This window comes from Colius striatus, chromosome 9, assembly GCF_028858725.1.
Source record: "Colius striatus isolate bColStr4 chromosome 9, bColStr4.1.hap1, whole genome shotgun sequence".
NCBI classification, from domain to species: domain Eukaryota; kingdom Metazoa; phylum Chordata; class Aves; order Coliiformes; family Coliidae; genus Colius; species Colius striatus.
Window position 1 is genome coordinate 23,541,086 of NC_084767.1, and position 27,753 is coordinate 23,568,838.

The 27,753-nt window shown below is 39.9% G+C and overlaps 1 protein-coding gene across 1 annotated transcript in view; it reads right to left on the reverse strand.

The window, feature by feature from the left end:
• IQCA1 (IQ motif containing with AAA domain 1) overlaps positions 1 to 27,753 on the reverse strand; it is a 107,602-nt gene that overhangs the window by 62,614 nt on the left and 17,235 nt on the right. Inside the window, 1 exon segment of the mRNA XM_062002651.1 lies at positions 19,416 to 19,603. Within this exon segment, the coding sequence (XP_061858635.1) occupies positions 19,416 to 19,603 (188 nt within the window).

Genomic DNA, 27,753 nt, shown 5'->3' on the forward strand with positions numbered 1-27,753 from the left:
CACTCCAAGCTAAAAAAGAAAAGGATCCAATGAGATTTTTGTGCTGTTTCTTGAGTTATAATCTGCTCTCTGGTTCACTGGTACTTCCCTCTCTCTTTCTGAACTTATTGCTCTTACAGTAACTTAGATCAGTCAAGTGTATTTGAAAAAGAATGACCTTTTATGGTCTGCAATGTAGACCCTTTAGTCTCTGATTATGTAGCAGAATTCTGTCTCTTGTGGGCTCAATTTTTGTTTTAGCGCACAATCCACATAACTGGCCAAGTTTTAACTAGGTTCAAATGGTTCTTTAACATCTCCAAATTACCATCAGATTTAGATGATTAGTGAGATTGGTAGCCTCTGCTGAAGTCTCGACTCAGCCCTGAATACTGTAGCACCTCAACTTTGACCTGCCCCATGCTTGTCTCGTGCTGCTTTGTACCCCCATCATTCAGAAACATCACCTTTTTCTTGAGTATTTTCCCTCTATTTCACGTTGTTCAGGGATGGTTATAGTTAAGGCTAAATATGGCTGTTGATTTATGAGAACACATCATTGATTTAAACATTTTGTCTGCTAATAGACTCAACAAGTTACTACTTACTCTGTTTTCTGGCATGGTTTTACATGTGTTATTTTTTCTTTTTGGCTGTAGCTTCTCTAGCTAATTGCATAAAAGGTCTTGTCAGGAAAAATAAAAATTGTTCTTGGGAGGAAAAAGAGCATTTAACTCTTTTCATGGTAAGAAAGCATGTGGACTGTGTGCAGAAGAAAAGGCATAAATGATGTCTGTATGCTTCAGGCAGAGGGACAGCAGAGTGCTCTGTGCAGAAAAGGAACAAAAAGGTGAGGGGAATCCTTTAAAGAAATAAAACCCTTGTTATTTTGTAGTTCTTGCCTTTTTCTGTAATCTCATCTGGAATGGGTTCTCTCAAACCACTTAAAGAACAGCTTTGGATTATTTTAGGTGTCTTTGCCATGGCATTTACTTTCCTTTTTTCTGTGTGCTTTCTTTGGCTCTTTGAAAATCACTTCCAGAAAAAAATAGCCAACACAAATACATGAATGCTTACAAAGCAAGATTAATTTCCACAGGCTTCCAGTCATATTTAATGGTTTTAGACATGGACATATTGCAACTTATGTTTTATTTAAGGTCCTGATCCTCCAAGTGTTTACTTGTATATGTGACTTGTGCATGGGAGCACTTCACTGGAAGGACTTGTAGGGAGAAGTGTTTGGAAGATTGGAAACTTTATTGAATGTTATGGGTAAATATATGGCTTTAAAAAATTAAGATAAGTGTTGTGAGGCCAACAGTGTGCAAGAAACGACATTTCCATGGAGGACTGCATGTGAAAAGTTTGTGGGGAATGGTGATATCCTTTCTTACAGTAACTATTAGAATTAGAACTGGATACTCCTCTGGATACCCAACACCTGCCTTAGGTCTGAAATGGTAGAAACCAGCTTCAAAGCTAATAGTTGAGAACAGTTGTTGGAAGGGATAGACCTATATGTGGCATGTGGTAATTCTCTCTGATAGTTTTATTACATGTAGTGTTATTGGCCAAGAAAGGTAGACTTTTGGCTGACCCAGAACAATTTTCTTAAGCTGCTTGAGTTCTTACAGTAGAATTAGTGTGTTCTGCTTTGTCATAAAGTTATTTACCTTTTCAGGCGTCCTCCTGCTGTTTCAAGGATAGATATAGATAATTAGTGTACTGGAAAAAAGGGAATCTGTTCCCCTTCAGACAGACTTGGGTATGACCTTTATCTGCCAGGACTCCTGGTGATTGCACTTCCTGCTGTAAACCATAGGGGAAAAGGAAGAAAAAGAATTTTTGACATATTGGTACCTCCCAAATTCTGAAAAAATATTCTTGGTTTAAAATGGCAGTAGGATTTTCTCCTTCAGTTGAATCGGAGACATGAGGAGGGAGCACTAAAAAATTACTGCTAAGCTTTTAAATGAAAATAAAAGGCAATATGGGCATGAATAATGCCAAGGAGAAATAAAAATAATGATTTTACAGCTCCAATATTAGCCCAACTTAAAAAATGGAAAAAAACCAGAACAAATAATTGGCAATGTCATCACTTAACAAAATTTTCTGGTGCTCTGATTTTCCATGTCCCTCCTTACCCTTAAAAAATATTGCCAAAAGTTTTGTCAGAGCTCAAATCTGAATTAACTTAGGACTGGGAGAAATCACATCCCCATCTATGTAGTCCTTTGCAGGAACTAATAACACTCAACCTGTACTGAAAGCTTAGAACAACAAAGAAGATGAATATTACATTTACCCATCATAGCACAGAAACTGAAATAAAGGGTCTGGAAGGCAGATTTCTACAAGGTTATTTAGGTTTTTTTTGGCTTGACTCCTGTAATGCAAAACAGTCTTGGTCAGAGCTGCTGATAATCCTAATGTGAGACACTGCAGTAACAGTGAAAGCATTTTCTGGTGGACCTAAGGACACCTGAGTGTCCCATTCATGCACTTGGAGGGAATGGTTTCTGAGCTAGAAGCAGGGCACATCATGGTGTTGCACTGCCATCTCTAGTCTGTAGTATTTCTGCCATGGGCCTTGCCAGGCCTACCAGTAACTGACTGGTTAGTGAGGAATTCATCAATAAAAAGAAAGTCAGAGAGGGACTTTTTACAATGGCATGTGGTGATAGGACACGGGCTAATGGCTTCAGACTGACAAGAGGTGGAATTAGATGATGAGAAAGAAGTTCTTCCCTGTGATGGTGGTGGGGCACTGGCACAGGTTGCCCAGAAAGGCTGTGGCTCCCCACCCCTGGCAGTGTTCAAGGGGAGGTTGGATGGCACTCTTAGCAACCTGATCTAGTAGAAGGTGTCCCTGCCTGTGGCTGAGGGGTCAGAACAAAATGATCTTAAAGGTTGTTTCCAACAAAAACCATTCTACGATTCTGTGACAATCTTGCTCATGAGAAACAGGCCTGAGAGAATCAGAAATCCTGCCTTTTTCCTGCTCTGAAAGTTACAAAACACAGACATTGACATTCAACACTACATTCACGTTTTGTTTTCTAAGTCTATATCTCTTTTAGTGCCTGTCCATACTTTTTGGACTTGTTCACCATCCTGTGTTTACTGGAGACATGAAGTAGACTATCTTCCTTGAGGGCTGTCTCAAAATGTGGCAGGCTGCTCCCCTTCTTTCACAGTCAGTCTCTCCCCAGGCATATTTTCTCAGTCAGCTTCCTTTTGACTGTCTCCTGCCTTTCCAGGAATGCAATACTGTTAACTGGGCTGCAAGAAGTATGGGCTGAGCAATGCTTTCTGTGGAGGAAGAACACCCCTCAGGACCCAGCACCACATCTGGGAGACTTGGCTGATGGAGTAATGAGTACTCTGGAGTGTGCAGCTCTCATTAAACTCTCATCTGTTTTGATTTTCTTTTCTGTCTTTCTACTCTCTTTATAGAGAGGTCAAAAATACAGAAGCTAGTTCAAAGAAACGCCAGGTCAAATTCCCCTTGCATTTACTGAATTCTTTACCTTTGGCCAGCTTATCCTACATTCACAGAATGCTGAATCCAGACTTAAACTGGCAATATTTCCTGTGCTTAGTGTTTAACTTAAAAGATTGAAACAATTATGGCCAGTTTTAAGCAAGATTACTTTAACTCAGACTAGAAGCTTTGTGAGAATAGCTTTCCTGCAGAGTCAGCCAGAGAGAATCAACAGTACTTTATTAACACAATATGAATTCTGTAAAGAGGGAAAATAAAGCATGTGATTTTTGTAGCAAGGCCAGCCAAAAGAAATAACTTGCCCTCCAACATCACAAGGTTCTTTGGGATTTGGAGTGAAATGGAGTACAGAGAGCATTTTACTTATGGGATTTGTTTATGAGAAATTTGAGGAATTGCTTTTTGCTTCTTAGAAGGTGTCAGTGAAACAAGATGCATCTCTACAGAAGGGAAAGGCTATAAACTGGGCATGGCTGCTTGTAATTGTTTTGCCATAGCCCATTACTTGAATGAGAAGACAATGCTTTGGAGAGGATTGAGAAATGGTGACTTGGACCGGTTGCCCACCTGGAAAAGTGCCACTTGCACTCAAGCTCTGTGTCAGTTCTCTGAGGATGTTACCCTCCTCCTTGCCTGACTGTGAAAGGTACTTGAAGTATGTCAAAGGTATTAGCAGTATTAGCTGATTAAAAACTCTGAAATGACTGTGCTCTCCCTGAACCTGTTGCTCATGTGCTGGATGGATAGTTGTGCGCATGCATAATAAATTCAAAGCACTTGGGGCCTGTCAAACTCCCTCTTGCTATGCAGCATATGGACTGTTTAAATCTGCCTGGAAAATTCAGGACTGAGAGCCTGAAAATGAACAGAGAAGCTCTGTGCTTTGATCTACCCTTATTTAAATACGGGAATAAGTGCAGCATGCCACAGAAGAGTAATACACAACCTTTTGTGTAGGTGGTTAGAACAACCCAGCCTGCTTCATGAGACTGTGGCAAAATGATGGGATTTTTATATGTAATTTTATTTAATTTATTGGGATTTTTTTTGTTGTTTTTTTTTTTTTTTTCCCACAACTGCTTGAATCATTTCACATGAGATGAACATGGTTAAATCAGATGTGATATATCCAGGCTCATTTCAGTAGGTAGACCTCAAAGTCTGCCTCATGTCTATGGTACCAATGCAGAAACACAGTCCAGTCTGGCATAATGCTAACTTGCCTCATTTTTTTTCTTCCCTGGATTAAAATGATCTGTATGTGCATATTGTCCTCTTTAACCACTCTATCAAAGCTGTCCCATTCATGGATCACTGTGGCTCTGACCTGCTGCCTGCCTATGATTTGACTTTAAGCGTTTGTAAAGGACAATGTGTAATCAGCATCTGTCAGGCATCATATTACTGCTTGGGAGAGTGCCTTGCTACTTCATTTAAGACTGATATCGCAGTGCTGTGCTAATGGCACTACTTGTAGCTAAGACTGCACTTCTTTGAAAAGCACTTGTAATGCAGAAGAAAAACTTCAGTGAGGAGTTAAAGGCTGAAAAAACATGGTATGTTCCAAAGTTTTAAAGGCAGCAACCAAATATTCTGCTCTGTATTTCACTGCTGCTAACATTCTTGTTCACTTCAAGAGCTATGGTTCTCTGTAGTTTGCATGAATGTTTAAATGAACTATTTAATGATAAATCTGAGGCAATTTCATACATATGAAAGCAGTCATGGTGCTTGATTTTTTGATGTTCATCCCAATTGGCCTGTGCAGCCTTATTTGAATAAATCACGATCAGGTGTACACAGAGTGTAAAATCAGAAAAAAACTCAGACTGATACTGAAGAATGTAGCAGAGAATCTGTATATAAAGTTAGTGACTTTTACAAGCTCCTGGTCAATGCTAATAAAAAAACAGCTCAGGAGCAAGAAAAATAATTTAGTGTCTCTGCTTTGGAAATTGAAAAATGTGTGAGAAAAGACAAGGATCTACATTCTAGAGGAGCTCAGTTAGAAGCCAGTATCAGGCTGGTATTAAGAATATTCTTTTATCAACAGTGTTAACTAAAAATCCCAGTCATCTTTTTAAGTAAAAGAAACACATTGAAATACCTTGAAATGCCAAGTTCTTTAACACTCACCTCTTGGATTTGTGAAAGAGAAATTGTCTTTTTCTTTATTGAGTGCTATATTACTGTACGTGTTTGGTGTGTCTCTGGTGTATGATCTGTCAGCTAAAAACATGGACAATCTTAAAGACCAATAAAGAAGCAAATGCTTTTTGTAAGACTCTGGTATTGCCTCTCTAAATGATTGAATTCTGCGTGTGCTACTCAGTGATATGCACTCAAATGTGTACAATTTGAAACACAAAATGGACCACTCTTTATGATTGTTCATTCACATGATAGCTTAATGTGTTTTTTAAGCATCTCTTTGATAGATGGGGCCAGTTTTGCAGAGAGCTGCTGGCAATGTGGTATGAGGCACACGTCTGGCTGGCATGATGCTCTCTGAGAATTTGGAGCTGAACCTGCAACCCACTCTTTGTAGAAGCAAAGTGCCCAAACATCAGTAATTTCCTTCTGCCATAGTGATGCAACAGGTAAATTGGTGTGGAAAGTGCAACTTGAAGAGTGAGACTTGAAGGGCAGGTTTACTCACTTGCTAAATCTTTCGGCTCTTTTATATTTTTTTCAGTACTGGAGATCTAAATGTATTAGTTCACAGGCCTGCATAGAGGATCAATTGTCTGGAATGGCCTTATAGAATAGTAGCGCTTTCCTGTGCAAAGAATGTAAAGATTAGGTTTGGACAGGAATGAAATACAGGCACATCTGTGGGAGAGGCTATGATCAGCTGCTCCCACCTTCGCTCCCAGTAGTTCACAGGCCTCCCACAAATGCAAACCTTGGATACACAAAGAATAAAACCATGCATTATACATGATTTCCCAGAAGAGGATGAAGGTGAAATGATATTTTAGGCATAGCATTACCCACTATACAGCTGCTGAGAGAGCTGGGCCAATGATGGGAAGCATGTTTATGCAATACAAAAGATGGCAGAGCTCTGGCTCTGGAATTTGTTCCCCCAGAGCAACTGTATTTTGACTTGGAATACTTTGAGGATGCCTGCAGCTACCGAGACTGCAGCTTCTAACTTACAGCCATGCTTTAAACCAGTATCTTCAAAATTGGTTGCTGGATTAGACACTTTCTAGAAAAATCTACAGGAAGTCTCCCTTTGTGATGAGGAATACAAACTAAGAGAGTAAACTTCCTTTCCAAGCCACCAAAGGATTACCAAGTCAGAAAGGTGCTTTGGGAAGAGAGGGGGGAGTACTTGAACAGATTTTAATTAAGGGTAATGCAGTTTCTGGTGTCAAATAAATATCTCAGTAAATGCTCAACCACCTTTTATGGTTACTCTCTTTGCCCAAGTCAAACAATATTGGTATCTTACTGAAATAGTTCTATGCTAATAGAGTTATTTTGTACAAGTAGAGCCTAAGGAGAATGGACAATCCCCTTTAGATGCACTGTTCAATGTGTCTTATTCAGCCTAAGGTGGTAACTCCCAGTACTGCTCTTGCTTAAGTCTTTAGGATGCCTGACAGGGCAGACAAAACAAAGCTAGTTTGTGATACTAATAGCTGGGTGTGTTTAAAGTGAATTACTTTAAATAATTAGATTTTCTGATGTATCTGCACAGGCCTGAAATCCAGCATGACTTAAAAGACCTGGACTCTGACCTGGATAATAAAACCAACCTGCTTGATGGGGTCTGACAAATTCCCCTGTGCTGAAATTCTCAGTAAAACTGAAACATATTGACTCTGGAAGGAACTGATGCGATTCAGGTTTCAGGCAAATTCTTGTTCTGCTCACAGATTCACTATTTTCAAACTCTTTCAGAATTAAGTAGCAATTCAATCCACATATAGGATTTGAATGGACCAACTTTAAAGCTAACTTTGCATTGGGAAGAGTTTACCATGATGCTTACCAATCCAGACAGCATCCAGCAACCTAACAAATGGGTAGGCTGGTGTTCTCAAGTGAAATAATCAACTCAAAGAAAAGAAAATCACTTGAAATTCAGCAATTGAATAACTTTTCTTAAACAAACATGTTGGCACACTAAAGTTGTAATGTCCTGAATCAGCCTTATACTCCATCAGCCACTCTGCTGCCATGGTCTCTGGTATGTAGACTCTGAAAACCCACTGCCAGTGAGGACAGTGAAACAACTGTATTTCAGGATTAAATATATCAATCTTATGAGAAAGAATAACAGGCTCTCATCCACAGCCACATTTCCTGACATAACTTGCATGCCTTCGTCCTCTCCATAGTCAAATCTGACTTCCTGACAATAAAGTCTTTTTTTCATATGCACCTGAACTTACTTGTTGGCATATGTATGTGGGGACTGCTCTTTTGTCTTTTCCTTGGACACACAATATTTTCTATCGATCTTTGGTTGTAACTGTTGTTTTTTTCAAATTGGTAACTTATAAATTGGGTTTTCTCCCCAGTTATACGCTCTTTCATCCCTCCTCTCCTAATTCTGCCTTTCTGGCTTCTTGTGACTGTTTCTGCTATCCCTTTACTCTGCTTGTGTGAGTCAATGCCATTTTTCTTTCTTTACCCCACTTGCCTCCTTTCTTCTTTGCATTCTACAGAGCCAAGGCTGAAAATGTCTTTTCGACCTCCTCTGCTTGCTTCTCCAAAGAGACTGTTCTGTGGAGAAAGGGCTGTAGCTTGGGAGCTACTGCTCTGTGCCTCATGTGCAGTTTTATTCTCCTTACTTCTAAGCTTTTCCTTAGTCTTTCTCTTCCCAGAATATCCCTCAAACACCTCTTCTCTGCCAGCAGCTGGCTCTTCAGTGCCTCTCTGTCCTTCTACCACGTACCAGTGGGACTCCTGATTCTCTTTTTTCTACCTCCTTGTTCCTGTATCCCACCAGATCTTTGTTCACTTTGCCTGTTGGAAATGGGAAGAACGGTTCCCCTCACCTGCTTTGTATTAACTTGCTGGAGAAGATACCTCTCCCTATAACAGTGGAGTGAAAAAAATAGCTGGGCTGGGTCTCTCCCTCTTTCCCTTGAGATTGATTCGGTTTTCCTTTCTCACTGATTAGGACTATGTTATGCTAGTCAAACCAAGAATAGATCAGATGGTAGTGCAGGCCTCTCTGGGACAAGCATAGTAGGTATTGAGCTGGATTACTGGAGCAGAAGCCAGCTCTGAGGTGAAAATCAGGCCCTGGTTATCAGTGTTAAACACCTCGTTTGTCTTTTTCTCCCTTCAGAAATCCTGACTGCTGCATTCGAACTCTGCTTGAGAAAGGAAAGTGCAGTGTGGGAGAACTGCAACCTAACATATCCATTGAATAGGACCCACTACCACAGCATTTTCCAGGAAAAAAAAAAAAAGCACAGAATCATAGAATCTTAAGGGCTGGAAGAATTCCTCTAAAGATTGTCTAGTCCAGCTCCTCTGCCAGAGCAGGACCACCTAGAGGTCACACAGGAACTCATCCAAGTGGGTTTTGCATGTCTCCAGAGAAGGAGATGCCAATCACAGAATCAAGCCTTTAAAACGTTTAGGAGCTGTATTATAATAAGCTGCTGGCAAATGAGATTCACTGAATGCAACTGATGTTTATGTCTATGTGAGTATCTATGATATCAAATAATCTAATGTTTGAGAAGCGTCCTTGAGAATATCAGAGGGGGGTTTGTTGCTTTATGTCAGTAACACTTAGCATGTTAAGGCTTTTAATTCCTAAGTATTCCTGTAGATGTGTATAGGTACTTCAGGAAAATGAAATGCTTAGTTACAAGTTTTTTCTTCTTGTTTGTAAATGAGACCAACTTGGAGTAACACTATTTACTTTAACTGATTCCAAACTTTTAGGCGTATAAAAGAGTGAATATTTTTAGGAGCTAAGCAGGAAGCTTAGACTCAAGGTCAACAGATTGTGGGTTATCTGTGAGCCATTTGAAGAAGGCAGAAAAGGGAATCTAACCTAGATTTGTTGTAGCAGTCAGTGTTGCTTCTGTAGTGCTGCAAATAAAATAATAGGACGCAAACGAAGCCAGAAATTCATCCTACAGAACAGAGCTCAGACTGGGCATATTTGTAAGAACAGGACAAGTGACTAGCAGGATAGGGCACAGCAACTTGGCCTTGTGCTAACTCTATGGTTTTGGTTCTCTAATTTTCTCTTGCTGTACCACCACATACATGTGCTGAGGCTTATGGTTTTGGCCTTACTTGTTGCATCCTTTTTACTCCCATGTCTCATACTGTGCTCTTAAGAAGGTGTGCTTGCCAAGCCACTCTCCATCATCTACCAGCAGTCCTGACTCACTGAGGAGGTCGCAGCAGACTGGAGGTTGGCAAATGTGATACCAATCTACAAGAAGGCCCAGAAAGAGGGTCCTGGGAATTACAAGCCTGTCAGCCTGATCTCAGAGGCAGGAAAGGTTATGGAAGAGGTTATCCTGAGTGCCACTGTGAAGCACATACAGGACAACAAAGGGTTCATGTCCAGTCAACACAGCTTTATGAAAAGCAGGTCCTGTTTGACCAATCTGATCTCTTTCTGTGAGATCATCTGCTTAGTGGATGACAGAAAGGCTGTGGATGTGGTCTTCCTGGACTTTAGTAAGGCCTTCAACACAGCCTCCCACAGAGACTCTCCCCCTTACTGTGTGTGTAGAACTATGCCTGCGGCTGTCTCCTTACCACACTGCCTAACTTGCTGGAAATGGACCTGTAACGGGGAGGCTATGGATCCCTATAAAACATCTGGAAAAGTTAAGCACAAAAAATGAGACTCAGAAAGCTCACTCACTGGTTGATGGGGAAGGTGGTGAAAGACCTGCTTCCTCTCATCTATCTGTGCTTTACCTGGGCCTTTATGGGGGATGCCTCTCTCTGTGCTAAAGTATCTGACTGTTCTCACCAATCTTCACTCTAACATCTGATGATTGACCTTATCTTGGTTCTTATCTTGTGTGAACAGCTGTGCACACACTCTGCAGTGCACTCTAAAGGGATTAACAGCATCAAAACAGCTGCACTAATTTTCCTCTTTTGGTTTTAGCACTTCCTCAGTGTGACCACTTGATACTATTCATTACTCTATCCAAAGCTCTGTTTCTCAGCTGATCACAGATTTGTCAAGCTATTAACCATTTGGAATGAAAGTTGAGATGTTGAGCATTCAATTTAGAATACAGAGGTCTGAAAATACTGTCTGAAATGATTCAGGTTTTTCCAAGATGGGGACTAGTTAAAAGAAACAATTTTGCTTATGCTAACCAAATGAAAATGTTTACTTGGACCCATCCTTTTGCAAGATTTAGAACAAGATCTTTCATCTTGCACTTTGGAACAGAAAAGTCTTTGATGTCCTTGTAAAAATCCTGCCTCCACAGGCTGAGGTAGTAGGCTGTAGACAATTTTTGCCTTTAATCTACAGTCACCAGAGTGTTTACAGTTCAAGACTGCATAGACAGAAACTGTACTGAAATGAGGTGTGGAAAAGGTTAAGTCTTTCCAAGAAAAGTGATTTAGAAGCAAGCAGATTGAGGAGAAAAGTGGAAGAGGAGAGACTGGTCTGAAGAAGAACCATGGTCATTATGGCTTTGCTAATGTGTGACTGTTCAGATCTGAACAAGCTTTTAATGTCACTAATGCATAATTTATACGCAAGCATGGCAAGAGGTGTGCAATGCAAATCATGGCTGATTAAGAGATTAATACGTGCTTGCAGATACTTGAAGTTCTGAACATTCCTGCAAGATGCTGAGGAAAAGCCCAGTCACAGGCAGAAAGCCTATGATTTAGGTGTTCAGCAGAAAAGCCCAAAGTGCCACAGTACTGATCTTGCACTGGTGGTGAACTGCTTGGGAAGGAACAGTACGTGCTTCTGCCTGTCTGAAACACCTTTTAAAAACCCTGATAGTGACAAACTTTCTCAGAAACAAAAGTGTTTTATTCTGTGAATCTCCCTGGAACTCGGTGGGAGTCTGCTTAGTATGAGAACTTAGTTCTGTATAGTAGTATCAGAACCTGACCCTATTTCCAGTAACAAAGTCAGTAAGCAAACTCTCAGGAAAGGAGAGATCCTTCTGGGAAGATCACTAATGACTTTATGATTCAAGATAATGAGAATGTCTATCTCAAAAGGAATAGTAGCATTAGGAAAGCTGGTGCTTATGTGCAGTCTTAGTGCACTCAGTGATTAAATCATAGCTCAGGAGGATGACTTGTTACGCTGAAAACCACTTGGGAAGCTTGATTTGCACCTCTGATATGTTAAGAATCTTCTTTTTTTTCCTTAATTATGTCAAATATTTGATAGTTGAATGAACGAAATTAAGGATCAGCAACAGTGTCTTTTGCACGTGTTTTTAATCATTGTATAGAGGAGGTAATCACAAATTGAAGTATAAATTCAAGGACCCCTACAAAACTGGAAAGGCAACATATTTCAGAGGTCATGGTGATTTAGAAAGGAGAACTAGTGATGTTATCAATACCTCTCTGGAGGCACGACACCGGGGTTCAACTGGTCTTACTGTTTCAGACACCTGCCACCAAGATTTATCTTTATTTCACCAAGTATGAAAAAATATATGAACACAGGGGCTTCCAGCTGATCACCCCCAAAAGCCATCAAGCCACCTCCATTAATGTCAGCACACTCATAAATTTTTAGCATGCACTGAAGTAGGCAACTTCTGCCACTGCACAGAAGCTTCCAGAGGTGTCCCCTGCCTCCTGTAAATCCATGGATACCCAATAAAGTAGATTAACTGCAGATGGGCTTAATAACAGTTGTCCTTCCTTTAGAATTACAGGGGTTCACACCTTTTCAAGATGACATGGTGTTCCCTTAAGAAAGAAAGGAGGACTGAAGGTCTGGGGTTTTTTTTAAATGGCTGTCAAAGCTAGATAGTTGATTCCAATCAATGGGAAAGCAAATTGCAGAACTGTGGGCCCCACTCTCTCCCATCACACATAAACAATCCTCTTGTTTATGGTGACTTGGACTCTTGTTTATGGTTGGACGCTTTGTCCAAAGAAACCCGTTGGGCTATTTGCTCTGGTACTCCTCCATAAGCTAGTGATGCATTTGTATTCCATTTCCTTGCCCCCTCCAGCCCTAAAGACGTCTGCCAAAATTAGTCAATAGATAATTCCACACAGTGGAAGCTTTAAGAATGTGTTAGGAAAGGCTTGAACATTACCCATTAATGTTTACAGCTCTTAATTATGCTAATTAATCAGTCTTAGAGGTTGTCTCACCCAGGAGCCTAAAGGCAGGATTTCAGTTCCCTCAGATGCATTTTAACTCAGCAGCATGGCTGCTTGCAGTGAGGAGCTCAGCATGGTTGTGCTGCCCGAATATTTATGTAGGGTCCTGGACATGTTTTGCTGCCAGAGCTATTGCTGTCACAGCTGTGGTGTTCCTGTTGGGTTTTGAAGCTAACTTTGACTGTCTACATGAGGTGCAGCCAAACGACTGGGAGCAGGCAGAGCCATATTCAGAAAGATTGATGTTAACTGCTTCCTGCAGAACAGCCTTTTGGCATGGGAGAAAGGCATTCAGAGACCACTTTGTACCAGCACTAATTTTTATGATACAGAGGTTATTGCCTTTGCAAAATCTGAAGTTGTTTGTGCTCTCAGAAACAGCAGTGAAACTATTCATAGGGAAAACAGATGTTGTGTCTTCTACTAAAATTTCTGCAGTTTTTCAGAAAAACAAAGTATCTGGGTGAAGAAGGACACCCAAGCCTGTGCCATCCTCTTTCAGAGCTTCATTTCCACAATTCAGAGTCTATCTTCACTCTTCTGAGGAAAATAAGGAGATTTGGAGAAGAGAAGCAACCAAGACTGGCTGCCGAGTGACTCAGAAGGAGCTTCTACTTGTTTTGTGCTATTCCTTAAAGAATTTGGTTTGTGTAGGTCTTTGATGCACACAGTACAAGAGGGTAGGAGAAGATATATTCAACTCCAATGAACAGGTAAGGACAGGAGAAAACTGGTGCAGATCTTTTTTTTATTTAGCTCAGCTCATCTTCATCTGGTAGAATTAGCACACAAACACTTATTTATCCCCATTTGCAGAATATCCTGATTTTTATGTTGAGCTCACAGCTGCTTCTGCCTGGTAATCTTTGCTCCTGAGAGGAATGATCCTAAGTTGCTCATGAGTGTATGAGAATCCTTTAATGATGTCAGGAAAAACAAGTAATGGCACTATGGATTAGGTGAAACAGAGTGGTTCATCACCCTGTGGGCAGTAACTCCTATTTGTGTTGAAGATAAAGTACCAGACACCAGAGAGGAACTTTTTGGTATGTTCCTACAGGAGAAATATCCTCTCAGGGGTGTCAGAGAAAAAGAGAATGCATTTTCTAGAGTAATAAGACATTGTATGCTGAGAGGACTACTAGTGATGGTGGTGTCTCTGGTTGCATTCCAAGGATTTCCAGAGTGAAGCTTGCTCTTTAAGAGAATTGTCTGCCATAGTGGTTCATTGCACTCAAACTGGTTATTAAGCAATTTTCCCATCAGCTGTTTTGTGAACTGTTGCCATACTGCACAGAGACCGCAATCCACACTCCTGGGTTACTTGGAAAGTACTTCTGTCAGGCTGACGGTACATATGATGAGCCAGATAGGGCTGAAAAACAACACGGGTCTGGATGGACTTAGAGCAACAATTCCTGTGAACCAGGGCTGAGGTGGTATGGAGCGGGGATGCCATTGCTCAGCACTGCTGAAGTGTCATATGTCTTTGTTCTGTTGGTAAGACTTCAGTTGCTGATGGATTGCCTGGCAACTTTCATGCATGTTAACGTTGACTTTGTAAAAAGCTGTGTGTACAGAGTGTGAAATACAATATAGGCAGTGCCTGACATAAACGAACACTTTCCCTGTTCTGTGGAGTTTCAGTGTAAAACGTCTCTCTCCATCTGTCTTCCTCCTGCCTCCTCCTTCCCCACCCCCTTCTACCTAGGGAGCCCTGTGAACAGGCATATTGGCAGTAAACTCAGCTCAACAAAATAGTCTTGTGAAAAAGGGAAATATAACATGATCACTTCCTATTTCTTTCTCTTTTCCTCTGCATCAAAGCATGGGCTGGCTGTCAGGAATGTTCCAAATGAATAAATAAGGTGCAGGAACCCTGTGCTTCAGAAAGAGTCTCATTCACTCACCATGAAGCTTGGATAATTCTTTTTCTGACAGTGCTCAAGTCAGCAGGTAGAGCAAGAAGATCATTCAAAGCTAATCAGTAAAGTGTAAACCTATTAATAAAGCACATTTATCCCTCGCCTTCTCCTTCCTCCAGAAAACCAATCCCCAAATCTGTGGGAAAAACTCAAAATGTGCACAAAAGTCTCTACTACTTAGCTCCCCTGTTATTAGGTCAGCAATGCCACTGATGAAGTGTTCCCCAGAGCACTGAGGAGTGGCATATGAATCCTCCAAGAAATTCACAGCATAATTTGTTACAGCTAGAGGGCACAAGACACATTACAGCAGAGCCTGTGTATTAGGCTCTCCTCTGTGATTCTTGAGGCTATCTCTGGTGATAAAAGCCTCATCTTGATTTCTTAGCCTTCATATTTTTTTCTGTCAGAGACGACTTCTTAGACAAAGATACTACGATACCTCTCTGTTTATTAAGGGGATCCTTCTCCCCTCTTCTTATTTGAGGAGTGACTCCAAGGAAGGTTTGTAATTTGGGAACTGTTGGTATGTACAGTGGAGTAAAGAGTGGAGAAGACTACAACGACTGGTTTTGCACACAGAGTGCAAAACCCTAAATGTGAAATTAGAGAAAAATGTTTTTGGTTTGAAATAGTACAGGAAATTGAAGTTAAAGCCCCCAGCTATGAAACATAACCTGAAACTCTGTCATTAATGTAATAGATGGAATCTCTAGGAGTCAATTGTTTAAAATCCAGACTCAGAAATATATAATTTTGGAGCATTTCTACTCTTCCTCTACTAATCATGTAGCTATCTGGAAAAGGAAAAAAAGAGAGTCTTGTAGTTATACTGCATGATGCTTTTGTAAAAAAAGCATTAAAAAAAAAAAATCTTCCTTTTCTAGTTTGGTGCATAGGGTCAAATAGAAATCTAGAAAGCTTTATGTGAATAATTTGCAAGCCAAATAAGAAAAGCTCCATGGAAGTCAATATAGACAAACAAAAGGACAGACAGTAAAGCCGTGAAATGCACAGTGTTATATCAAAAACATTTTGTCTTCTCTGCAGTGGGATTGCTATAAGCAACGAAAATGTTTTCATTTCATGTATTCCATTGGGGTTTGCTTTATTTTGCTCTTTATAAGCTATCTTCATAAGCTGTCTTGGGTCTTGAAATGACTGAAACTATGCCTGTTCCCCTGTGCAAAGAAACTGGTAAATATTTGTAATGCTTCTTACCAAGTGCAGAAATTTAATATGTCCTTATTGCTTTTGTAGTCTAATAGCAGCTCTGATGAAAGATAATACCTGCTAATTGTATTTCCTATCACATCCCTTTCCAGTTGAAGGATAAAATATGGAAGTTTGGCTGTATATTTTTAATACATACAGCAAAATTTATTCAAAAGAATCTTCATTTCCCTTTAGCTACCTATTTCTTTAATAGACTATGGACAATGGTAAACTGTCAAAAAGCCCAGTTAAAGAATAATTTCTAAGCTACATTTAGCTATTGATCTCATAGACTGGCTTAGTGGAGAACCAAACTATATCCTGGCAGGTAATAATTAATGTAAAACTTGACACTCCATATCTGGATGCAGTTCAGGAGGCCAGGCAGGAGCAGGAAACAATTCCCGCTCATTGTGCAGTGTCTCTGTCATGCACCACATGCAAAGTGTGTCTCTGTCATGTACCACATGGAAAATTTGGCTCTGCATGACACACATGTTCCCCATGTGTAGGAATTTGTTGATTTTTTTTTTAACCCATTTTGGATGCAAGTGAATATATCTGTGGGGAAAATTATTTTGGTCACTTAAGTAGAGGCCTCCTGTGAATAGCAGGATGGCAGGCAGCTCACTCTGACTCCTCTCAGTCCCCACAAATCACTGCACCACTCAGCCTGATTCAAATGAACTAAAATATCAGGTGATGTCCAGCCTTTGTTGAAGCTGATGACAGCTCTCCCACTGGCTTCATTGGGAGCAGAATTTTGCCCACCATGCTGTTAAATCACCAGAACATTTTTTTTTTATCAGTGAAATCTGCTAGTCTTGGCTGAAACATAACTTACGATTTTTAGACATCATGTGACAGGCAGTTAATTTAAAAGAAGAGATTAACGGGGAGTATGATCACACTGCTCTGCCTGTAGTCTGTCACTGACCTTCTGCCATCAGAGGCAGCTTTGCACTCGCATCACTGCGCATGCAGCATCTCTTTACCTAAATAAGAGCATCTCGTGTCCTAGCAAAATGGTTGGCTTTAGCTTAAAATTGCTTTTGGATTTTTTTTTTAAATATCATTGTTTCAGAAAGGTGGGTTGAGAAGCAGCTCACTCTTGTTAGACAACAAGTTTGGATGGAAGCTGTTTTCTCAGCCTGTCTCAGCTGTGGCAGGACAAAATATGTGACTAAAGGCTTGTCTATAAGCATTGGTGTCGTTCATTAACTGTGTGTGGGTATATCTTAGTCCAACTTAATACAAACACGTGCTCAGGCAAAGTACACCTATAAAGATATCCAATACTAGTTAATGTAGTGCTTATATTCAAATATCTGCATTAATCTTTGTTAATTTTCAAGTCTAGATGAGATTCAAGACTTCTGAACCTGACTAGGCCAAACCAGCCAACTTAAAGTTTTGCTGAAGAACTCCTTTATAACTTGTTTAATGAAATATTTATATGCTTGAATACTGACTATGTCTGCCTGTAGCCTTGAAGTCTCACCTAAAGTTGGGCCCCTGGGCACATCTGAAATATAAATGTGGTAATGAGGTCCCATTTCACTTGTAAGGGCTCCTGAACAAGAAAGCTCAGCATTTATGCTTCACCTTATATCTTCAGAGTATTCAATAGGCACGTGAGATGGAAGTTGCTTACACATTAGGCAGCAAGGGCTTTGATGAACTGCTCATTCAGCCATTCTTCTGCACATCTCGTGATCAAATGACAGCTTCGGCTTTCTCCAAAGCCGATCCTTTGGATTGGTTAGGTTCTTGGTTGGCTCTGCTGTTAAGTGTCTCCGTAGAATGGATTTTGCTTTTAATAATGTCTCATAGCTGTCTTTAAAGAGGTTTATGGCTCAGCCTTATTCTCTGGGAGATTGACTGCTAATCTCCTGCAGAAACATTGTTATTGGTTCACATAGTGTTTCAGTTAGTTCTCCTCAAGCTCTAGGGTCAAGTTAATTGGACATAATTGACCTATGCTAGAGAATTACTATTAGATGAGTAATACTAGGCAAAGGAAACAAGATCTTTGTGTACCTCTGAACATGCTGGGAGTTGTGGGGAGCAGCAGGAAGTGGCAGCTCAAGAAATATGCCCTATATGACTTGGCCCTAGGAACACGGATGATTTAGGGAACGGGGAAGTGCTTTGTAACAACTGATGTTTGTAAAACTGGAAGTTCTTTCTAAAGAAGAGTTAGATGGGGTTAAAATATACTAGAGTCTTCAGTGTCTATAAGGGGCAAAAGTACAAGACAGAAGAGAAATAGATTGTGGCAGATGTGAGAGTGCTATTTTTGATTGTGTTTTTTTTTTTTTAGCAAACACTCCACTGTCATATGATTATCAAAACCTGATTAAAGTAGTCAAGGAATAAACAGAGCATGATTTCATTTGTGTTTCTAACTGGAAACTGTGTGCTGGAGGCAGGTCCAGTGCACTGAAAAAATGCTGAATGACTAATGGACATGGCATTAGTCCACAAGACAAATGTGAGCTCTGTAACATCACCAAACACATCAAGACAAAAAAAAATCCAGTGTATTTCCAGAGTAGTTTTATGCAGAGCAGCTGAAACCTCGCTGCTGGAATCCTGGAATTTTTTGAGTGCTACTTTCCAATTTTCTTTACATATTAACCCACTGTATGGGGTAATCCTGGGAAAAAAAATTACCTGTATCACAAAACCAGCTTATATTCCTTAGTACAAGGTTTTACAGTATTGCTGTCTTAGAGTTGCCAGTCCCAAAACTTCTTCAGCTAAAGTAAACTTCCTGAGGGAACTTTAAGTCTCAGCACTCAGTTTAAAAATGTCTAAATATGTGCTTAACTCTACTGAGATGCGAAGTTTGACTGAGATCAGCAGCACTGCTTAAGTAAAGCTACATTTAGAAGAGTATCTTGAAGGTCAGGCCTCAAATTCAAAAATACTTCAGATTCATATAGGCTGCTGGATAATGCCAGCAGCATGCACCTGGACTGCAAAACCAGTGATGTGATGTGATTTGCTATGGCAAATCATCATACTTCTGTTTCATGGGAGGCTGTGCATTTTGTCTCTTGAACCTTATTTATCCAGAGAGGAAAAATGTCAGTGTTCCTAAACACTGTGTAAGTATGTTACTTATTATTACAAAGCCAGAGCATAAGATAATATGCAATCTGAACATGTCTCCAGTTTCACATTTCTGAAATCTGTGATGTGATTTTGCAGTCAGTCTTTCCAGATGCACCCCTGATCCCTGTGCAAGGACTGTGCAGAAGTGTGTAAACCACTATTCTGGTTTTCCCAGTTAGGACTCTTGCCACTCAAGAACTTAGTTCTGCTGCTGGGACTGGGATCCCCACCCTAAAACTGGATTTTTCAATTTGTCAGAACCACAAAATCAGGTTCTTTGGGGCACACATGGACTCTGGGGCACACTCTGGCAAGTTTTTATCTCTGCTCACCGGCATTCGATGAAACACTGTCCGATCTGATCCTGGAGAGTTTCCTTGATGTCAAGTCCCTCCATTTCTCTCAGTTTCTCCTCGATGAATACCTCCTCGTGTCTCTCTGGGACCTCATCTTCCATGGCCTTTACTTGCCTAGCATGCATCTGTGAAATACTCGTTGCCTTTAAGTGAGGAGGTAGGCTCTGAAAATGACAGGAGTTAAAAATAAAAAGTATGAATCAAAAGAAAGTTAATATAAACTGGAATGCCAGGTTGACAGTCATTTTGAGCTTAAGCCTTAATTTATTTGCGGGAAGCCAGGAAAAAAAGCCTGTGCTCATAAAAAAGTTCCTGGATGCACACAATGGTCTATTGTTAGTGTTTCAGCATTAACTAACAACATTGCAATGTACAAAAACAACCCTTCCAGCGTGGGATCCTGGGATCTCAATGAGACAGGTGAGAAAGCTGCTGTTCTGCAAATGCCAACTTTATCCATGTCAGAAGGGTGCCAGAGATTTTTTTTTAATTGAATTTTCAAATGTTTGGACTTCCCATTGGTACTTTTTAATTAGGCAGTATTGTTTCTAATTTATTCACTTAAATTTTTATATGCACTGCTTGGTCAGCGGTTTCCTGGTATTTTGTTGCAGCTGGTCATATTCCTTTAGGAAATCAACTTCCCTTGAGGAACAACAACAACAAAAGAATAAACAAACCCCCAAACACTGTAATAAAATTCATAGCTCCCCAAGTTTCCCATGATTTGATAACCTTGGCAAGAAGGGCTTCTAAGCTAGTTGAGAGTCTTACAATAATTTCTGCTTTGTGATTGATTTTACATGTGTACTTTGAGAGAGAAAAAGGAAAGTCTTTCTGGTATGCAAATACAGAAGCATGAAAAATACCACCTGTGTGGGTGGTCTGAAACTTTGCACTTTTTACTTTGCAATGGCTGACAAAGTTAAGATGTTCTCAGTGTTTTATGAGTTATTAATACCTTGTAAGTGTAGACAAATATGTATTTTTAAAATTAACTTGTAAATTAGCTTTGGGTTCTTTTCAGTTCTAGAACAAAACAACTTCCACATATTTGGGAAGTATTAATCTGTTCTCTGATAATGTATGTCAAATTTAAGAATGGAAAAAGAGAAGACTATATTAGAATCTGTTTTTGTAATGCGTTGTACTTGCTCTTCAAAGTGACTGACTGGCATACAGGTGCAGCATATAAGAACAAAAGCCTCAGACTCCTCATTTGCATGAAAAAGACCTATACGATTCTGCTCTGGCCTTCCACCTTCAGAATGTACAGAAATTGTCTCTAATCAGCACAGCTTTGACTAATTTAGTAATACATTTTCCTTGCTCTGGTGATATATTTTATAGTGTGCTCCATGTCCTAATTCTAGAGATCTTCCTGCATGACAAAAAGGCTTCTATCAAAGGTTTGGGCAGCTCATATTTAAGATCTGTTATCTGGTGTTTTCCCATGCTTCAGCCAGGTTCCAAAAACCACTAACAAATGCCAAGCAAATTTGTTTTTGAAAAGTACAGAGCAGGACTGCACACCATGCTAAGTAAGTGCAGAGCCCCAGTTCAGGAAAGCAATTTACTGCCTTGCCTGCATCTGCAGTGTGTGACTCACACTCTGCAAAAGGAATTGGTCAAGGTCACCAGTGAGAAACTATTCAGGTGGAGAAAAGGAGAGATGTATGCTTTGGAAAGGTGGCTGCACATGCTCTTTTCCTGAAATATGACCCAAAGTGGTGTCTCTCACTCCAAGATGCTACCTTCACTCATGTTTTAGTTTCAAAAGAAATCAAATGTTTCTAATCTTTACCTTCCCTAGCATGTATTTTTTAAATATGGCACAACTAATATTAAAACCATCTATTTGTATTTCATCTGGATTTCACCATTTTCTGCCTTACTTATACTAACTAAACCTCAGAATAGACACAAGTGGTGATGCTTTCTCAGGGCTCATGTGGAAACCAGGAGGATCCACTAGGGCTGTTTCTCAGACAGATCTAGAAACAAGATCCACTTCCCTCAGGCAGTTTCCCACTCAAATTTAGCTTCACTACTAATGCTCAAGGGACTGCTTTTCTGAGGAGTTCTCATCAGGGTACTAGCAGTCTGAACTGCATTACACACAGAAGACACCCTACTAGATTTCCTAACTAGATGCTCACCAGGGGAAGCTGGGGAAGGAGTGTTTATTTAGAAATATCTTTTCTAGTTGAAGATATGTGAGAAGAAAAGTGACAAGGGAAAGAAATCTGGGAACACAAGAAATGGGACTGAATACGTAGTAGCTGTGGTGAATGCTGATGATGCCTTGCTGGGTGTGAAGAAGATGCTCCTATCCTGTCTCCTCTGGTAAGTGACAGGATCAAAGTCCAGGCCTAGGCAACTCCGTGGGAGGGACACAAGGATACCTCCAGGCTGATCTGTAGCTGATAGAGGAAACACAGGCTCTTCTACAGCATACATCTGAATGTTTAAGGTTGAAATGTCAGGAGATTGCTTATCAGATGAACATCTCATTGGTGCTGAGAAGGGTCAGTTTCTCCTCCACTCCAGCTCCTGGATGTGTGGTTACTTCTTTATCCTGCACAGGCTCTGGCACTCACCTGACCAGTTCAGCTCTCTTAAGATATGGAAAACAATCTCCTCCTATCTGTTCAGGCTAATTGTGTCCTAGTATAATAAGGTGAATGAGTCAGCCAAGGAAGCAGCTGAGGGTTAGAGACAGAAAGGGAAGTGGTAGGTGAGCACAGGACAAGAACAATGTGGACAGCAGGATGGCCCCTGCAACAGCACAGACATCTTTGAACCTTTCCTCAGTCCCTACTCTGAACTGGTCTCCACTGAGTCCTAAGGGAGCTTTTGATGACCACCTACTTGTCACTGTGTATTTACTATCACTGTATCTTTCATCGGTACCAATGCCAGAGGTAAGAACTGTTGGAACTGGCAAGGATGTGTCCACGTGAGTAAGACCAGAAGCAGGAGATTCTTATCTCTAAGTGAATTAGTACAGACCATATCTACACTTAGGTCCAGAGTCATGAAACTGCTGTAGACACAGCCCAGTTAGCTCTAAACTGACTGGCTCAGGTGCTGATAGCAACAGGGTTATAGAACATGCTCTGCTTGTCAAAATCCAGACAAGCCCAGAGTGCAGCTACCTGTCTGAACACCAGTTATCAATATATCTGCTGATATTAGTTTACAAGCTGCACTCAGAGCCCGAAGGCTGAAGTACACATATAACCTTGTAAAACAGTTTATGAAAAGAAGCTTTGTTGTATTTGCACTTAGTATTTTTTTCATTTTCTTTCCAAAAAAAACCAAGGAAGCAAAAGAAAGACTTCTGTCAACAAGACTCTAGACACCCACCTTCAGTGACACACTACAGAAAGGAATGAAAGGAAACAGGGAAAGCTGATAAGACTGTCATTTTATTCCCCCAATCCTATTGATTTTTTGCTATTAGTATCTTCTAAATTAAGGCATGTGGAAAAGGATTTACATGGAGGAAAAGGCCATTGCTTATGTGAAATGAACTGTTGCTTGATTGCTTCCATCACTGGGGAAGCAGTGCTGGCTCAGACCTAAACAGGTCAGATTAGCTGGGGCAGAGGGTGTTGGAGACACACAGGATAACATGGCAGGTATGAAAATTGTTGAACTGAGTGGGAGACAGCTCTGCCAGGCAAGTTGTTGTGATGAGTAGCAGGGGGATCCGCTAATAACAATTGACATTCTTTGAGTTGGCCAAGCGGTGATCAGACATTGCCAAATGAAGAGCAGAGCTGGCTGTGATAAACGAGTCCTGAGAGATTCATGGCCGTCTAACGTGGAACATACGCAGCATGCCCTGTTTATGAATGACGACCGGGAGGCTGACACATGTCAGGAATGCCAGACTGGCTTCTATTCTGGAGGAGGAGGCAGCAAGCACTGAATGGCAGTGAGGAAATCATGCCATGGTGATTTGATTTTTTATGTAAAAGACTAGAGGTGAATGAATAACAGGTCTGACTTTCTATTCTGTTTCTTTGAAATCAATGCAGTTATATCAACAAAAAAATGAAATGGACTTGAGGAAAACAAGTATGCGGAAACATCAAAAGAACTTACATGTATATGGGCTAACAAGTAAAATGGAGACTGTCTCAAAAACTATGTCCCCGGCCTATAAGATCTTATTCAAGTGTATTTAAGGGTGTGAACACACCCTTAAGGAAAGGAATTGGACGGTAAAATACAGCTAGAGAATAAGAAGATGGTAAGATGATAAGAGCTAAAAGTTGAGTATGGAAGTGAATTTAGTAACATAACCTAAAAATAGACACTTCAGTGGCAGAAGCTGCTGAAGAGATATAACAGGATGTCCAGAGGACGTAATTGTATCATTGTTTTAGTTGTCAGTTCTTTACCATTTGTTGTCCATTTGTGATGCATTTTCACATAAAATACTTTTATTTTGTCAAGTAAAAGACAAAATGAGGAAAGAAAACAGAGTCCTCAGGCACCTAATGGATGGTATTAAATGTTTTAGACTATTATAACACCTTAAGAAAAAAAGAAAAAAAGTTTATGATAGCATAGGTGATATGAATTAGAGAACACAGCTTACAGCTTCCTGCTTTGCAAGAAGGAAAAACTTCTTCACTGTGAGGGTGATGGAGCACTGGAACAGGCTGCCCAGATGGGTTGTGGAGTTTCCTCTGCAGACATTCAAAATCCACCTGGATGAGTTCCTATGTGACCTACTCTAGGTGGTCCTGCTCTGGCAGGGGGGTTGGACTAGATGATCTTTTGAGGTCCCTTCCAACCCTTAAGATTCTGTGATTCTGTGAAGAAAGCTTAGATGTTAAACTTGTGTTTTGGTTTTTTTTCTGCAGTGTTCTTGTCTTAATCAAAAAAGTACATGTCATTGTAAACCTCAACAGATTCACAGTTTAACAGGTTCCTAAACCTGCTTCAATAATGAGTAGATAGCTGCAAAACCTGGGACCTTATATTCATCTTCAAGCACTCCTGGGACTTCAAACAGAGATAAGAGTCTATATGATGGCCCTGGTGGAGTTTGTGTTCTCCTGTTAAGATGAAGGCTTCCAAAGAAAGTATGTTTGAAAAAGTTTTGGCCATCTGAGAATGCAAGAGGAAACAGGCAGTGAAATGGCAGGAGGAGGCCAAGACAGGTAAACAGTGTGAGAAGATGGTTTCAAGTAGCTCCATCAGGAACACCTTCCTGCTAGTCAGTCTTTGCCTCGTACCTTCCAGTGTTGTGGATTAGCTTTCTGAGAGTCCATATGCTTCTTCTAGAGCTCTAAAGAGTTATATTGAGACAATATGATGAGTGGTGTTTTTATAGCCCTCTACACTTAATGTGCATGTTAAGGAAGACAAAAGACAATTTATTTCTAACATCACTTCTCAGTGCCTCTGATGTTCCTGCTTCTGAATCAAAGGGAGGCATTCTATAGCAAGACACTAATAAATAGCTTTTCCTTGGGGGAAGAAGCATTTTCCCATCTTTAAGAAATTTCTTTGGCCATGTGAAATTCAAATTTGTTAACTTGCCCTACAAACAGCAACTCATTTGGAAACAAATTACAAATATTAGATGCAGACAGTGAACTTGATAATGCAATGCTGCTACATCAGTTGTAGCATAATGCATCTTAATGAAGGCTTCCCATGTGAAGAAACCATTATATTTACAAGCTTTTCACAGTTAATGACCCAGAACTGGATAACGAAACTCGCATTTTTAGTGTAGTCCTCTGTCAGCAAAAGTATACACATTAATAATTGATGTTGCTGGAAAAACAGGACATAAAATGAAGATTTCGGAGTTTGTGGGAAAATAGGACTATATGGTTCATTAACTTAAAATGCTTATCTAATGTTTGATGGGCTTTGTCTTTAAAACCCTTGTTTAAATTAATAAGGCAAAATGGACATTTGTCTAAAAGAGTTTTATTCCAACTCATCAGTCACAAGTATGCTGATGACAGCACTGTTAGATTCTTCCATTCTTTACTCCTCCTTCCCTCTACCCTCCCCAAAGAGACTTTAGGTTTTATGGAAGCGAAAGACACACCAGTAGAAAGGAGGAAGGAAGGAAGGAAGGAAGGAAGGAAGGAAGGAAGGAAGGAAGGAAGGAAGGAAGGAAGGAAGGAAGGAAGGAAGGAAGGTAGTTCCCTACACCTCCCAGGTAAGCCAATGTGACAAAAGTCTCCATACATTTTACCTTTTCGACTTAGGACCTCAGGTGTACAGATCACTCTTTCCTAGCTTGAAAGTCTGCCTTTCCGCTTAGTCAGCTCAACAGCCCTTTCCAACACAGACTGCTTTATTGTTCATTATAAAACACTTAAGAGGTGTGCAGGCTGGCTGAACATGCTTAAGGCTACAGTTCTACATATAGGACGCCCCATGCTGTGGAACTAACTGCTCTTCGATTGTTCCATTATGCCTACGCTTACAAGGAAAGATAGTCTTCATTTCAATGAAATAAATACATTTCATTTTACTTCATGTTTTAAGGCCTGAAAGGTAGATTTACTGCAGCTTTTATTACTGGGCACTTAATTTAGGACAGCTTCTTTTCTGAAACAGCACAGCTGAAACTCACACTGTATGGTTTTAAGGGACTTCTTCGGTAAATGTTCTGCTAGACAGTATTGTCCATAAATGTAATCGTTTGAAAGACCTACTAGTTGTGCAGCATTTTGGTATAGATTGCATATTTTCTGTACTAGTATAGATTGCTTATTTGGAGGACTTTATTTCCTAAGCAACTGGAATATTTTAAAAGTACATAGTTTTAATGGTCTCTTATTTTTACCAGTAGCAAAGTGAGAGTATTTTTTTTTACATTTGGACTCTAGAGGCAAGAAAGTACTTACTAGTAGACTATAGGAATTTACCACCAAAGAAATTGGGGTTCTGTTCTTTACTTATGACTGTTATTACACTGAATTTCAAAGTATGATCCAAATAATTTTTAAGAGTTTAATACAGGAGTTAGCTATATTTTTGCTTTCTTGTCTCCTCAGTGTATTTTGTCTCCTCAATCTATTTTGTCTGCCTGTGGGATGAATGCATTTTAAAGAGGTCTCTTGTCTTACAAATATTGGATTCATATAGGTTCCTTGGTACACAAATGGCAATAGCCACATCAATTATATGGTTGAATTCCTAAATTGGGCACAAAACCGGAACAACTAAGCAAAATACATTGCATTCATTAAAGCTCCCCTACTATATGATTCACTTCAACAGCTTTGCCAATTAAAGCAATTTTCATATGCGTTCAAATGAAGTATTTAAAGTAAGAGGCCTTGTTAGAAAAATATTGAAACTAGCTGTTTTGTAGATTCATATAATATATACTTATAAAAATATTGTCATATATCACTTTTAAATAAGATTAAAAAAAGAAAATTTGCAGTGGAGAAAACATTTATATTCATGACCTTACAAGTTTGTATCAGTGTGGTGATGTGTATTTCTGAAACTATACTTGGGCACGCTGTTAAACTTCCACTAAAAATGGCAAGTATGTTTTGGACTTGCAAGGCAGTGATTTCATTGCTAGTGTGACTCCAGCCAACAAAAGCCAAATTATTTAGTGCGCTTCTTGCTTCCCAGAGTCTTTCTATTTCCAAAATAAGCAGGTTTAAAATTTTGATTGAAAACAGGACAGATTAGGTATCACAGTTTAGAGATGCATGTATGTCTGGTGGAATAACATATAACTTTGTGCTGACATCTAAACATCATCTAGCTTGCAAGTGAAACAAAAGTAATTTTAATCTCATGCTTGATAAAAACAGGCCTGGTGTGTACCACTACTGCAACTTTCAAGAGCTGAAGAAATATTTTAGATTACATTTACTTAGGGAATTTGCAGTTTGTTAAATCCCATAAAAAATTTATGTAGTCAGAGTCTATAATGTTTACACAGAAGGCTATTCTGGGAAATGCTCTTTTTTTCTTTCTGACTGGATGAAATGAATTATATTTATCAGGAATTCAAAGAAGGAATGTTTGGCAGACTGTTTTCTCAGATATAAATAAAAACATTATCCAAGACAACATGCCTAAATTAGGGTATGTTTAAAAGACGTAAGAAGAAGAGAACTGTTTTTATTTAAGACCACATAGACCATTTCGTATGAACATGATATAGAGGAAGGAAGAACAGTAGAAATATGATGTGAGAAAATTATGTATCAGCAGGTATTGTGCCACTAACTCTTTGGTAGGGGCTGAAATTATGGAATAGAGGAGTGTAAGACCTGTGTAACTGTAAATCAATAGCTGT